We start from the raw sequence: 15,861 nt of genomic DNA, 5'->3' as shown, positions 1-15,861 counted from the left end.
TAACAACTTCACAGTATTTCACAAAGGAGACAGACACAATGATTTACAGACATAAGCATTAACATTAACATTTCCCCTATCCATGCAGATGGAAAAGAGATGTCAAAATACATCCGTTTAATACATTTCTACATCAAAATGTGTCAACCGTACGATTACATGAAGCCCTATGATTTATGAGTACAAATGCTACAAAATGAACATTCATTAAATCTAGGATGCGTCATTGAGGAAGTAAGGTTCACATATTTGGGAAAACAGTCAAAAAGTCAATGTGCTCCTCGGCTAATCATAATATAGCAGACTCAGTTTAGACTCTTCAATATTCACAGATGAAACATACATAATCAATGAGCAAGTGATTGTGTACATGCAAAGTTAGACTGACATAATGTGGACAATATAGACCTTATGTTTTGTATCATATGATACAGTTTGTTTGATTGCATATTTACTGTAAAACTGATCAATGCCATGCTAGTGTTTAGAATTTAACCTGGACCAATTCTTTTCATAATATATGTCTGGGGATCGTACACCTGCAAATCCAGCAAGAATGGTGAATTTGTGCTATAATTTAGTCAAATTTAAACTGTCTGAAAACACTGTGAAATGCAGCAACTGACCTTCAGAGACTCATACCACTTAAACTCCCCCGCAAAGAAGCAGTGTAACATTAAGTAAACAAGACTCTGTGGATTTGAGGTACATTATGGTCAGTAGAAAAACGTATATAAACATTGTCAGCTTTCCCTGTACTTCCACCCTGTGAAATAGTGGAATTGATCAGTAAGTAATTGGATCTGACTAAAGCTATGGCAGCCTGGAAATATACCCCTCTAAGTGTAATCAGCTATCTCCTAAATATTGATCAGGAAAAGTGATAATCAATAGAAAAATCACATGGTCTCATTTGTACTTTTAAATATGCAGCAGATTCTACATCTAAACGTGTAACAATTTGGTCACCCACTTAAACTGTGTATACAATATTAATATTAAATGTGACCTGGGACCAAAAACAGCTGTTGTGGTTTTAGTTGAAAGCAGTTTCCGCCCATTATCACCGACCATCTTCAAAGTGACAAGTGCAAACATGATGACTGTACATGTTTCAAGACGTGAGTGAATAAAACAGATTGACTAATAAAATCTGCTACTTGAAATTTAGGAAAAAAAAAACTTCACATTACAGAAATATACTGACAAAATTCAGCACCAGCCAGTCAAAGGAGGTTAAAATATAGAAAATAAGGTCTAGAAATATATTACTTTACTCTGCAAACAAAAATGTGCCTTTGTGACAACTGTGTGGAATCAAAACAAGTGCTATTCACAAATCCTTCACCACTGTGAGTAGAAACTAAAGTGAAAACCAAAAACAGTCCTGTGTGAAATTGTTCTAGTGTAAGGTCAAACAAAAAAAAAAGATGTAATATTTGCTACCTGCTCTAACAGAGAGCTTAAAAAAATATAAAACCCCATGAACACAAAAACCAAGCTCAAAAGCAATTCAAAGACGAAGATCAGTTTTCAACCAATGCTTCAAAAAAAAGTGAACAGTGTCTGGTTAGTAGTCAACATAAGCCTGACAACTCAAAAAATAAGTTATATAATTATATTAAAAAACAAATCTGTAGTTAATCATTTAAAATCCTAAGTTAATAAAACTTTAAAAACAGCTTGACACTATATATCAAGATGTGTGCCATTAATTTTGGTCATAAAAATGTCTGACCTGTCAGCTTATGAAGGTGAGTAAACTTTATCCTGTAAAACATGTCATACTAGTGTAAATATCTATGTTGCTGGTTCAGACTGGCGTAGCTTCATCCAAACAGGTTGGACAGTGGTCGGGTTCGGAGAGGACTGCTGGGGAGGTCCTCTCCTCTCCCCACCTCCCCGGCGTCTCTGAAGGAGGCGCTGTGGATGATCTGGGCTCGGTGACGCCCTCGGTGCAGCCGTGCGTTCAGCCGGCTCAGAGACGACTTCCTCTGCATGCCCCCTTTGGTCTTCCCGCTGCCGACCGCCTCCTCTGCCGCCTCGGACGGTGGGTTCAGTAGCCGCAGTGGATTCAGATTGCCCTGGAGGACTCTGGGAAACCTCCAGCCACGCCCTCTGCCCCCACTGCTGCTGCTGCCGTTGGTGTTTTCGCTGTCTGACTCGGCCCCCGGAGAGGTGACCACCCCCTCCTCCTGCAGGTTGGCGGCCAGCGGCGGTGGGAGGTACTGGATGGCTCGCCGCCCGCTGTAGTCTCGGGCCTCGGGGTCTGCCTCCCAGTCTGACAGCAGGACACGGACCACCTGTCAATCATAGCACATCAGATTTAAAAAAGGGGGGAAATTCAGACACTGAAAAGAAATTTAGATTCTCTGCATCCCAAGAAAACCCCATTTCTTAGCATTAATGAAGATTTTCATGTTGTCAGATTGTTACCCTCATTATTAGATCTCTTTTCAGTGTGCTGTGTTTGGGATTATGATATAAGGAAAAGAAAAACAGTGAAAAAACAACTGTTGATGTAAATTAAGCTAGCATTTTCTTGTTCTGGATCATTTGCTGCATATTAAAGAAGACCTCTAATCATTCTATTTGGGGGCAGACAGAGTGCGCTATTATCTGCTGCTTCACTGAGCAGCTGTAACACATGACACCTCACAACCACCACTATCCCTGCAGCCCACCTGTGTGTGTCCATGCATGGCTGCCAGGTGTAGCGGTGTGTATCCAGCACTCGATCTCACGTTTACATTCACAGGGATAGTATTCTCCTTGGCGAAGGCCAGCAGCTGGGAGAGCAGCTCAGCTTTGCCTTGCTTGGCTGCCCAGTGGAGGCAGGTAAAGCCGGTCACAAAGTCTCTCTTGGCCACCAGGCTGGGTTCGACAGCCAGCAGAGGCTGCAGGCTTTCCCACAGGCCGTCCGAGGCGCACAGCATCCACTCGTGTTCTAGCGGGTCCAGGGTCACTGAGGCACAGTCTTCATCCGTGGTTGATGAGAGGAGTGATGTCGAATCGCCATCACTTCTCACTGAGTCCCGGAGGCGTGTGCCACGGTTGATCAGGGACCTACGGACCTGAAAAAGGTAGAACACAGTGAAAAAGAGGGAGCAGACATTACGTCAGCTGTTTTATATTGACCCAGATCAAACAGTAGCTCTTCAGAAAAGATATTAGCAATACCCTGCTATGGTGGCCCTTCACAGTTTCAAAAGACCAAATAAACAAATGCAGTCCTGACATAATGATATTCACTGTCATACTGTTAATCACAATGAAGCATCTAATCTAAGTGATATAAACTCTATAGAAACATCTTTGAGAATCGACAAATAACTTTTATTGTAACCTCTGTCTTTTGTCGCTTTCTGATGATCATCAAAAGAAGCTTTTGGTCACTTAACACCGGAGTTACGACGACAAGCCATGTTACATCACTGTGTCAAATCATCCAGTTACATAAGACGGAGAACTGTTGCTGTGGAATTACACATCATGCATATTGGACCTATGATCACAGCCGAAATGGTGACTTATTTTCAACCAGCGTGTCAAGGGCTGCCCTCTGGGTAAGTGGCACTTACACTGTAGCGAAGGCAGGGGAACCTGCTCAGCTTCATTTATGAACAACTGTGTGCCACTTTGGTGCACACCCAGAGAAGTGAAACACAGGCTATGACATCTCAACTTTAGGTGTGGCCAAAGTACATTTACTCTGCCATACAATATAAATTCTGACTTGCAACAACAATAATGTACTTTGAAGTTTTTTTTCACTCACTCCATAAAAAAACAGTATCCTACCTGAGGAGAACTACTCATCATCAGCTCTATGAAGTTCCTGCGACTTCCCTTGGGTGTGTTGATGTCTCCAACAGGGTCCAGCCCCTCCAAGGAGCTGTCTTCAGATAGGCAGCTGGTGAGCATGGCACGCTGGGAGCCTTTGGACACCCGACGTGCCCCTCTAACTTGCCATGCAGGGTGAGCCTGGTCCACGTCTGGCATCCCAATAACTGGAGCCGACTCTCGCCTCCTCCGGTCTCGCAGTTTCACCTCACCTCCTCCACCAGATGTAGGTGTCCCTGTATTGGCCTTATTCAGGGAGGGGGTTGCAGGTTGTCCATTCCCATTGGACTTTTTGTCATTGTCCAGGCCTGTGTCAGGTTGGCTGGATACTCCTGGGAAACCAATTAGCATTTTTTTGTATTATTATTGTCAGTCAGTTTGCTGTGATACTGTAAAATGTGGTTGCTAATGACATGAACAGGTTGTTATGTAATCTAACCTGAACTTCACAGTAAAATCCGGTTGTTTGCTTTTTTTTGTGTTGTCATTGATATTATCCTGAATTGTTATACATATTGAATGCTTTTGGCATTAAAGAGGGCCCAGCTGAAGAGCACACTCATGGGAGTTTGGCAGCTTTATTCTAAACACATAGTGAGCAATGGCCAAACCCTGACACTTGATAGTGATCATCACCTGGTTGAGAGACAGCAACCTGACATAAATAAGTGGACATGCATTACAAAAATAAAACTATCATCTTGATTATATGTGTAAAAAACCCCACAAAAAAACAAGCAGTGATCAAATCAGTAGAATAGGACAATAACGGACACATCAGGGTCAAAACAAAGAAGCATAGACATAGAAATGGTGCGTCTCCCTCACCTGTTTGGTCTCTGTTGTCAGGGTTGCCGTTCACACTGTTGTCCAGTGTCTCGTGGATATTACCGTTGCACTCCGCTTGATCGCAGCCGTCAGCGTCCGCACGCATCACCGACTCCGCGCTGTCGTCAGCGTTCAAACACACAAATTTCACACCGTTTTCCACCTTCACGAAACCCACGTTGTCCACGATGCGTTTCACCACCTCGCGATCCACGGCTTCCTTTGACGGGTCATTTTCCCGCAGACCTGATAGGAAATGATCGATCAGCTCCATCTGTTGGACCCTCCCTCCTCTCTCCATCAGGAACTCCTGCACGGCTTGCTCCGTGCACTGGGACGCCATCGTCATCCTGGACGGCCCAAACACAACGCAACGACTGTCAAGTTGCACAAGGACGTTTCAAAATGACTCCATGTCCGTGCTGCTGTCATTCACTAAGGTCGGTGACAACGGATGACAGCATCTTCCTCTCCGGCCTCCTCCTCTCCTCCATGGGGAAGTCCAGTGTCGGACTCCGGCAGATAGGGGTCGCACGTCGCTGAAACAACTGAGTTGTACGGGAAACATATGCTGTGTTCCAGTGCTCCCCAGTAAAATCACCTCGTGAAACTGACCATTTAGTAAAAGTGCAGTGATTTCTTTATTTTATTTTTTCGAGAGAACCGGTTCGTTTTAAACGTCGACTTAGCAATTATAGCATCAAGAAGAGGTCGAAATTGGCATGTAATACATACAAATATAATCAAAATGTATCATACTGAATGGTAGAATGATAGTGGCCAGCTTAGTAAACAACACATTTTATCCTAAAACCTGAGTGAGCTTTGGATTTTTAATTTTTTAATTTTTTCAATAGCAACGGAGCATGCTGAATAAAGTGCAAAATACTTGAAAATGTCTTGTTTTTGTTTAAGGTCAAATCTCATGCCCGATAGCATCAATATCAATAATAGCTGCATAGTTGTTCTCATTTGGGATTTACAATTTTTCTGATAGTCCCGCAACATACCATGAAAGCGGCTGGGAAAATTAAGCCGCGCTGTACCATTATGCGTAGAAGGGGGGTGGGACGTGTTAATAGTGTAAATGATTACGGTTTGACCACAGTTTCTTATAGATATGGTGGATTTTGGTCCGTGAAAATGACAAATGTTTAAAACCCCCGAAAAATTTCCATCTCGTGCTAGACATGTGTTTTAAAGTGAATTTTCAAACTAAATATTTCACCTCATTCCTACGTTGTTGTGAGTGGTGCAGTCTGTCCAGTTGTCGACGGTAGACGCTGTGAGGCGGTCCTGACCAGGATTCTAAAAAAGTCTTCGGTCATTAGTCTATTTTGTTGTATTTTTTTGTGAAATAATTGGAGTATTAACGTCTGTCTAAAAACTATGGCTTCTTCAGACGTTGCTCGACAGCCGGTTAGTATTTTTACTCTTTGTGGTTGACAAATGACAGTGTTCTTGACAGTTGAGTAGGGAGTGTCCAAGGCTAGCATTATGTTAGCTCCCGCTAGCCCGATGATTAGTTTCTATCACTTTTAGTTTAGTTTGGTGTAGTTTAAAATGGCCAGCAACATCAACATTTATCCAGAGAATAAGGCAGGCCATTTCAGCTTTAATCTTCAACCAGGAAAAAAAGTGATCCCACATTACAACTTCCATCCAAATACATCCGTGCGGGGCACTAGCTAGCTAACACAACGGTAGCCATTCAGCCATTCAAAAGTTTCTGAAAATAGCTGTGAGCTGCACGGAACGGAAGAAAACGAATTATAAAACATGACCGACACAGAAATAGTACAAGAATGTAGCTAATTTATGTCATAATTTAACTTAAGTTACGGTAACGCTAACTAGGTTGCTAGCTCTGTAAGCAGAACCAAATGACTATAATTTGATTGCAGTTTGGTACCAACCAAAACATCTGGCCGCAGATAACGTAACCACGTCGTGTAAACTTGTATGAACTTTGATTGTTTCTCACGTAACTATATTTGAGAACAAATATTTGTTACTTATAATTGGAGCTCTTATAATGAGAAACTTTATACCACACCCCACAGATAGGCTACTTTAGATTTCTGGATATCCCGGGGGAGGAGGACAGCAGGGGATCTCAGGTTTACACCGCTGGATTAAAGTTAGAGTTTTTCGTAATGAGTGAGCTACAGGATTTTAGACCATGTTTTTAGATCTTTTGTGTTGGTCATTGAGAGGAATCTGTAAATGTAGTACTCGGATTCAAAGTAACTAAGATGTGCATGTTAATACAGGCGACAAACTTGAGCAGAAATTGTGTAAGAATATTACACAACATCCGTCTAAATACGGATTAGTTTACATTCTTTAAACCAAATTTTAAGGTATGAGAGTCACTCAGTTACATCTATTACAACACCTAGTGCCTGTAAGAGAACAGATTAAAACAAAAAAAGTTTGCATTTTACTTCCTAGCGGAAATGATGCAATTTCCCTCAGTGATGATCTGTTATCTAATTTTGTGAAGAAAAGCATTTGTAGCATCTTGAGAATGATCTGTTTGTTTGTGTGGTTTCTTCCTCAGGATAAAGGAGTCCGGCCCCTGTCCTTGGCAGGCCATGTCGGCTTTGATAGCCTTCCAGACCAGCTTGTCAACAAGTCCATCTGCCAAGGCTTCTGCTTCAATATTCTCTGCATTGGTAAAATTCACATACACACCTATGATACACACAGACACACATGCACAGTGTGACATTTAAAGGATGCCACTACTAATGTCATTAATGTTGCTTAGTTTTAGTGTTATTTCTTAAGATTGTTAATGCTCTCACAGTACAATATTGCAAAGTTTAGGGATAAAAGATTGCATTATGTTTTTCTGGTTCTAGGTGAGACTGGAATTGGCAAGTCCACTCTTATGGATACTCTATTCAATACCAACTTTGAAAACTTTGAGTCATCCCACTTTGAGCCTCAGGTGAAGCTGCGGGCCCAGACCTACGACCTGCAGGAGAGTAATGTCAGACTACGCCTCACTGTAGTCAACACCGTGGGCTTCGGAGACCAGATGAACAAACAAGAGAGGTGGGAGGAGGAGAGTGAAGGTCTCTTCGTCTGTCTAAGAGAATCTGAGTGTTGATAAGAGTTAACACCTTATTTTGAATTTGCTGTTGTTGTGAATTAATCGATTGGTCACATCACTGATCAGCCTTATATGTCTTCCCTGTAGCTATCAGCCAGTGGTGGACTACATCGACAGACAGTTTGAGAGTTACCTGCAGGAGGAACTCAAAATCAAGCGCTCTCTTCACAACTACCATGACTCGCGAGTCCACGCCTGCCTTTACTTCATCTCCCCCTCAGGTCATTCCCTCAAATCCCTGGACCTTGTGACCATGAAGAAACTAGACAGCAAGGTAGGCAAAAGAACACTGTGTGTATGTGTGAAAGGACCAGACCAGTGTTGTATAATACATTAGGTTGTTACTACAATATTCACTTTGATGTAGGCTTTTTGAAGCTGCACTGAGGAAGGAAATGTGTATCCTAGATAAGGATAGTCAGTAAACCTTATGGATTCTAAGAAGTGGCCCATTTCCCCGGAGTACACAAGAATACACAGTGCAGGTTGTTTCGCATATTAATTAAAGAAGGTTTAGAATTGAGTTGTTTATTCTTGAGCAAGAAAACAGCAGTGGACAAGATTGACTAAGAACACGTAAATGGACCTGGAGTGGTAGCTGCTGTTCTCTGAACTGCTGTTTCCAGACTTGAGTATAAATCTATTGACAACAAGTATTGGCTCATAAAAGCACCAAACATGTTTCCCTCATTGGTTTAGATGACATTAAATATTTAGGATTAGTTACTGAAACTCATGATGTGACTGACACTCCCTTGTGAGCTCACTCATTCACATAAGCTGTCAATCGTGATTCCAGAAACATATGAATCATCTCATCACTGTTTGGTTACCTGTAATATGAGATGATGATGTCATATTTGTGTTTTAAATTGCTACATCGCTGTGTTGGACGGCACTGCTTTTTTTGTTTTCATGGTTGAAAAACAAAAATTGATTTAGAATTGAGCAATCCATGCAAAATGTAATACTGATGGGTATGTGCAGCAGGAGGTTTATGTAGATGGGTCTGCTGCGGTTGCGTCTAGATTTCCCCGTGTGTTTTTTGTCTGACTGTTGGGAGTGGTTCACTGTCCGACCGGCTGAAGCCCCTCCCATCGCTCTTGAAGTGGTCAGAAACAGAAACTTTCCCATGCTCTCTGTGTGCCGTGACTTTGTGTTTCTTTGTGTGTTTGTGTGATTTCACTGCTTTGGAGTGTCAGTAGCCCCGGATTTGCGTGTGAATGGAGTAGAAAAAGCAGTGGAATGCTGTAATCACTTCACACACACACACTCGAGTTGTCCTTTTGTGTCACTGTACGGATACAAGCAGAAAGAGCCATTTGTTGAATGTGCAGCACTGACAGAGAGACAGTCCATCACTCAGACAGCTGTTGGAACAGAACTCGGACTAAGCATTGTTTTATTTTCCCTGCTGGGATCAGTGTGTATTCTCTGTGTGTGTACGGGTGTGTGGTCTGGCCCAGAAGCTTGTCTAGTGGCTGCAGCTCATTCTCTCTCTGGTATGACAAGACGACCTACAGACAGGAATGCAGGATGACCTGGACAACAGATCGGGCTGCCGGGCCAGAAATAACATCAGTAAACTTGGGTTATTTAAGACATGCCTAAACAGTTCCTAAAAATAAGACTTTGACATAGAGGAATTAAAAACAAATACTGCTGAATAGTCAACTTCTGTAAATAAATTGTTTGTTTTTAGATGTAATTTCGTGGTATGTTGAGATTAGCTTGTTTAAACCCAGCAACAAGTTTAGTTACAAGACAAGGGAAGTTGGCCTCAGCAATTTTGTCTGTGCAAACTTCTGTTTCACACAAAGTTTTATTAAAGTATTAATGAATGCAAGTGCGGTGACATCATGGTGACTCTATTATGACTTATCATAATCAGTGGAAAAGTTGCTCTACTGTATTTACAGCCCCTTTGTACACAACTTGTTCAAAGCAGGAATGTAGCGCCCTTAAAAGATACAAACGTGCAAGGGGAGGACATTCTTGTTCAGCCTTTAATCTGGCAGTTGGGTCGGACACAGAGGGGAATCAGCATTTGTGTAAAAGAGAGAGATGGTGACGCTGAGCCCACAACACCTACATACTATCTAAAATCCCATCCTTCAGTGGGAATATGTGGGCTTTGTTTGGTTCAGTGTGAAAAAGAAAAACAGAAGGGTCTTCTTAACAACAGTATGTGGAGCTCTGCATTGAAGTGAACTTCCCCTCCAATATTCAAGGAATAATTGTTATTTAGTGATTTTGTTGCACTGGAACACATGTTTTTTATCTGAATCCTGTCGATAGTAAAGTAAGTGTCGTACCATGTTGTAGGTGAACATTATCCCAGTGATCGCCAAAGCTGACACCATCAGCAAGAGTGAGCTGCACAAGTTCAAGATCAAAATCATGAGTGAGCTCGTCAGCAACGGTGTTCAAATCTACCAGTTCCCCCTGGATGACGAGACCGTGGCAAAAGTCAACACTACTATGAACGTAAGAGACACACATACGCACACAAAAGTGGATATACAGTTTTGTGCTTTTTGTCATTCAGTCATCAGGCTGACGGATTCACAGTATTTTCCCATAGGTGTGCAGTTGTTCTTGTTTTTTTATTGGGTAGTATCAGCTAAATGTAGTATAACAAACAGACACATTGTTATATGTGTATGTGGGCTGGAAGAATCACTGTGGGAGTTAGTGTAAAGGTTTTGTGAATCTCACCATACTACATCATTTTGCCCTCTCTAGTTTAACACTGTCTGTTTTTTAGGGTCATTTGCCATTTGCTGTAGTAGGCAGCACAGAGGAAGTCTCCGTTGGCAACAAGATGGTGAAGGCTCGCCAGTATCCCTGGGGTGTGGTACAAGGTAAGATGGATCACTGTGTGTTTCTGTACAACTGAGCCAGCATTACCAAAGCTTCCTGCTGCCAATTGATATGGTGGACATGTCTGTACCAGCCACAGACAGAGCAGTTGCAGAGCAAAACAGAGAGGCAGACGGTTGTCAGGTTGTCTGCCAATCCCATTCTCTTAGACAATATCTCAGTAACGCATCAACAGAACTCTTCAATGTTGGCACATTCACTCAGACTTCCAGGATGAACTGGTTAGACTTTGGGGTTCAAAGGGTCAAGAGCAAGGTGAGCTCAGGAAACATATTTTAGCCTGTACTCATTTAGCCATGTAGCCATAACACACAAACAATTATGTTCACATAATTTCACACAAATGTTAATACATGATTCTAGATAAACAGGGGTGTAACCTGAAACTAGTCTGGCTGAGGCAGACAGCCACAAGGCAGTAATTCTAGTTGGTACACTTGCTAGAAAGAGCTCCACACAGTGTGACTTCATTATGAAATCAGCACAGTCCTTTTCAGTGGTCTTTACTGTGCAAAAATCTAACCTGCCCTACTTTAAGCAGCTGCCAGCCTGCAGTAAAATTTGTCATCGTTGCATCTGTTTCAGTGTCGCATCCTGGTTTAAATTCTGTTCCTAGTCTGACACAAAAGGGTCTGGGAGGATCTTTTTTGTGTCGGGCTGGTCACCGAATCCTATCACTTGTCTAATGAGTATTTGATGTGTGTGTCGTCAGTGGAGAATGAGAATCACTGCGACTTTGTGAAGCTGAGAGAGATGCTCATCTGTGTAAACATGGAGGACCTGAGAGAGCAAACGCACACTCGTCACTATGAGCTGTACAGACGCTGCAAACTGGAGGAAATGGGATTCAAAGACACAGATCCAGAGTGCAAACCTGTCAGGTGAGCTGCCCACTCACTAACACCTGCATTTATGTGCAAAGAAAAATGTACAAGTGTGACGACTGAGTGACGTTTGTTCTGTGTATCTATGCGTGTGTGTTTGTGGGCACATGTGCAGTTTGCAGCAGACCTACGAGGCCAAGCGTCAGGAGTTCCTGGTGGAGCTGCAGAAGAGGGAGGATGAAATGAGGCAGATGTTTGTGCAGAGGGTGAAGGAGAAGGAGTCCGAGCTCAAGGATGCTGAGAGAGAGGTATGAAGACGTGACAGAAGGGCGTGTTAATTAATAAATCAATTTTCTCAAATTGATAAAATTTTGTTAATAACGAATCAGTCCAATTACATTCTGTCCATGTGTATTACATTTAAAGGTCCATATGTGTTAATTCTTTAACTGGATCTTACTGAAGGTCAAATCTGTCCTCATTATACTTGTAAATGTATTCAAATGAGCATGATCTTCCAACATTTTTTTAAGCTTGTTGTCCAGCTCTCCTCTGAAGTATCAGTCACCTCGAGGGCATTTATGTTTCATAATGCTTTGTCTGCTGGATAAATCACAATTCTAAGAAATGAAAGCTCAGTGTGGCATTTCAGATCAAGTTCAGATTTGGTATGAGAGAGCGATCACATTACGATGATGAAATGAAATGGTAATTTGTTCTCCTTGATATCATCATAACCTCGTTCTGCGTCCCGGCGTGTGTTTCAGCTGCAAAGTCGCTTTGAGCAGCTGAAGCGCCTCCATGCAGATGAGAAAGCCGCCTTGGAGGAAAAGAAGAGGATGCTGGACGACGACCAGAGCTCCTTCAGTAAGAGACGAGCTGCTGCTCAGCTCCTGCAGGCCCAGAGTCTCACCGCCAACGGCAAGAAGGACAAGGACCGCAAGAAGTGAGTGGCCTCTCTGACAGCTGGTAGTTCAGGGAATATTTACATTTACACTTCTGTAATGGTGGTGTAACTTTCAGAAATGTGACAAGTGTTTAGAATTAGTGTGTGTTCTGATTTCACTAATGCTAATATGTGTTTCAGTGTTTAAGACAGTGTGTAAATGACAGTAGGAGGAAATAATAATATACACAACTGGATAATGAAAAGCAAGACCACATGCTAACAATTTAAGATGATATTGATGTGCTTGTGGGCATTGTCAAAGCTGTCAGAGCTCACTCGTGTGTATCCGTCTCTTGTCTCTTTTAGTTCTGGCTTTATGTGAGGACTCTGAAGTACACTCCACTATGACCAGTATAACCAGTGGCAGTCTGTCCACACTTTTTCCAGCCGTCTGTGGCCAGTCTCAAACACTAACCAGGACAACCCCACACAAACCAGCAATGTGTGCAAGTGTGAGTTTGATAATGTGCCAAAGTTTATTGACAGTACCCAAGAACCCTGTGTACACTTTCTTCAATTGTATTTTTAATCTCTTTTGTGGGTTTTATACCTCTTTGTGTAATATTTTATATTTATCCTTTCATTTTTTTATATAAGACATTTATTTTTCATATGCCTCCCTCTTTTGGCTCAGACTGAGGAGATCTCAGTGGATTGATCCTCTCACCCTCCTCATTAGATATACACACATGGATAGGTACCATTATTACGGTTGATCAACTACATTTTATTTACCTTATCTCTATTGCATCATGATGGACTCTTCTTTTGTAATGCAGAAAACTGGTTTGGTGACCTTCTGCATAATCTGTAATTTATTATACTAACCAGTTCAGACTTGCACTATATGAAGTGAACATACTAGTAATTTTACACATTTGTCTCAAAGTCTGAATTCTGCAAATCCCCTTTTTAGAGAAGTTACATTGATTGTCTGTCAGTGTAGAAACTCTTAATTTTTTTTTAATGCTCAATGAAACTAAAATCTCTCAAAATACTGTAAATGAGGGAAGAGATTTTTCTCTTATCAAATAAGAATAATAATTGCAGTATAGACAGATACAGTATGTCTGAACTGGCTGTTAATCCAGCAATTAAAATATCCATATCTGAAACTTGATTCAGTACATTCATCAGAGTTTTCATGGTCACAGGGCATTATAATTCTTATCCTTTTTCTATTCTTTGTCTGACTTTAATTTTTTTGTCACACCTCCTTGCTACAACATTAATATGATTACAACAGCTTTACTAAATCCCGCAGGATGATTCTGCTCTTGTTGTTTCACTTCTGAACGTTGAACTTCTCCCGTCCAATCACAGGTTTGTAGGAGGGTGAAGCCGAAGCTTGGTTTTAAACTAGGTACAAGTTACAGTGTATATTTATATATATATATTGTGTTTTACTTGCTCCCCCATTTTTCCTGCTGACACAAACAGTTGAAGTTTGCAAACCAGTCTGTCTGAAAAGAGCTGACTTCTGGAAAAACAAGCATCATGTCAAGTCAGTGCTTTTTAAGGGAGTGAAGGAAGAGGAGGATTTTTGCATTTGTGACTATATGTGACTATATTTTGAAGCATTTTGTTTTTATTCACTTCTCCCTGGTGCCATGATAAGACAGGGTTTCACACCTCGTAGCCTTTAACAGGAAAGAGCCAACCATGGCACTGTGGTGCAACATTTACTCACAAACGCTGCCACTTTATATTCACACTAGTGCTTAAGATGTTAGTGCCTTACCTGTGTGAAACTAATACACTATCCACTTGGACATCCAGGGGAAACACAGCGATACCTAATGGACTAAATCCTATCTGAGACCCAATTGTACTACACTTGTATTTAAGAAAAAAACAGTGTTATTTGGGAGCTTTTTTCCTTTCTAAATAAATCTTTGTATTTTTGTCATGATAAACTCTTGTCTCTTTGTTTGGTTTGCATCATTTCTTCACAGCTGTGGATTTCACCTCACCCTTTTGGTCACAGATCAAGACAAAGAGAGATCCGTCTCTTCTGCAGTGTTGGGTGGGAGAGTTAGAGAGGTGACAGGAAGTTAGGGCTGAGGCAGATGGGAAACGACACACACACAGGTCCTCGGCCAGATACGAATGGGGAAATGGATCAGGGTTCATGGATGAAGCATTACTGCCAAGGTCAAAAGGGGTGTCCCGTGGAATTTGTTTGTTCAATGTTGACAACATTATAATCACCAGCTTTTATTTCAGGTATTTTAAAAGAGCAGCTGTGATGTGAGGGTTGGTGAATGTACGGCAGGGATTATCAAGGGGAAGCAGTTGTCCAGCTTTTCCGGACTGCAGTGCAGCAGCTCAGAGAGACTTTAAATGACCTCTCTTCATGTATAAAGGTGAGATTTACTTATAAATGCCATTATTGATGTGTGATTTCATATGTTAAATAATAACAGTAATGGACAGTAGATGATAAAAGAAAGTGAAGGATTATTTACACTATATACAGGTTGAAGTTTTTAAAATTGACATTTACTGTCTATAATGTAACACCATCTTCATTGTCTATGCAAGTGTGTGTGGAATAGGTGACTAGGGCCATTGCCTTTTAATTACTGCACACCTGAATTGCTTTAATGTTCCTGTAATGGGAGGGGGTGTGGAATTGATACCGGTTCAGTCAGGCGATCACAGTTGAGACACACAGCCTGACCCTTCTCTCTCTCCCTCTCTCTTGCTTTTATTAATTTGTTTTATAATAGTGTAGTTTAATATTATTTCTTTGTTGAAGCTTTATTCATTGGAAACAAGGCACTGGAGGCAAATCTCAAGCCTAGGGCTGAAGTCAACGTGTCTGACCAGGTACAATATTGTAGTTAAATAGAAATGAGAGATGGAGACTGATCTAAGTATTGTATGTGGCATCATTTTCAAAGTTATTACCATTGATGAGATCTTGTGATGTAATGAACTGTGTTAAGAGCTTTTCTTTGCTGTATTAAACAAAGCAGTTTTATTTCCTTGTAGAAATCAATTGTGATTTAGTTAATGTAACATTATGAGGCATACATTTGATGTTTGCTGTGAGTAAAAGCATCTGAAAGGTTTTCTGACTTAATTCCACTACGCTCCTGTTATTCATGTATATTTCTTTCCCTTTTATCAGAAGCTAAGAGGATAGAGGACGATCAGAGCTTTCAGCTTTAGAGAAAGATGTGAGACACAGCACTACCTGCCCACCACCTGCTTTATTTGAACACACACTCGCACACATACAAAGGGAATCTCTGCTCCGGCTGGCAGAGGTCTGGTTCCCTGCAGTGTCTTACCCTCCAGCTCTATTGCCCTTCATGTGGCTCAGAGGTGGCCTACAGACAGGTAGACAGACAGGTCTGGCGTAAAGCAGAGGAATGCTTATCCTCCTGCAGAGTGCTGCAGCATCT

General features: G+C 41.6%; 2 protein-coding genes across 2 annotated transcripts; one reads left to right on the top strand and one right to left on the bottom strand.

The window, feature by feature from the left end:
- Positions 1-1,829: 1,829 nt before the first annotated feature.
- sowahca (sosondowah ankyrin repeat domain family Ca) lies at positions 1,830-5,020 on the bottom strand (the record flags this gene model as incomplete). Its single annotated transcript, XM_083996760.1, has 4 exons — positions 1,830-2,303; positions 2,685-3,074; positions 3,802-4,175; positions 4,672-5,020. The coding sequence occupies 4 exons, from the start codon at positions 5,018-5,020 to the stop codon at positions 1,830-1,832; spliced, it is 1,587 nt and encodes a 528-aa protein (XP_083852886.1).
- A 907-nt stretch (positions 5,021-5,927) lies between these two features.
- On the top strand, positions 5,928-14,377 carry septin10 (septin 10). Its single transcript, XM_083996814.1, has 10 exons — positions 5,928-6,090; positions 7,235-7,349; positions 7,539-7,734; positions 7,880-8,066; positions 10,118-10,279; positions 10,560-10,656; positions 11,388-11,556; positions 11,675-11,807; positions 12,267-12,445; positions 12,755-14,377. Exons 1-10 carry the CDS (start codon positions 6,061-6,063, stop codon positions 12,768-12,770), a joined length of 1,284 nt encoding a protein of 427 aa, XP_083852940.1. The 5' UTR covers positions 5,928-6,060; the 3' UTR covers positions 12,771-14,377.
- Positions 14,378-15,861: the final 1,484 nt, after the last annotated feature.

The sequence above is a fragment of the Trachurus trachurus genome (genome assembly GCF_905171665.1).
Source record: "Trachurus trachurus genome assembly, chromosome: 21".
Classification (NCBI taxonomy): Eukaryota; Metazoa; Chordata; class Actinopteri; order Carangiformes; family Carangidae; genus Trachurus; species Trachurus trachurus.
The sequence above is the reverse complement of the archived record's forward strand: the minus strand, read 5'-3'. Positions and strand labels throughout refer to the sequence as shown.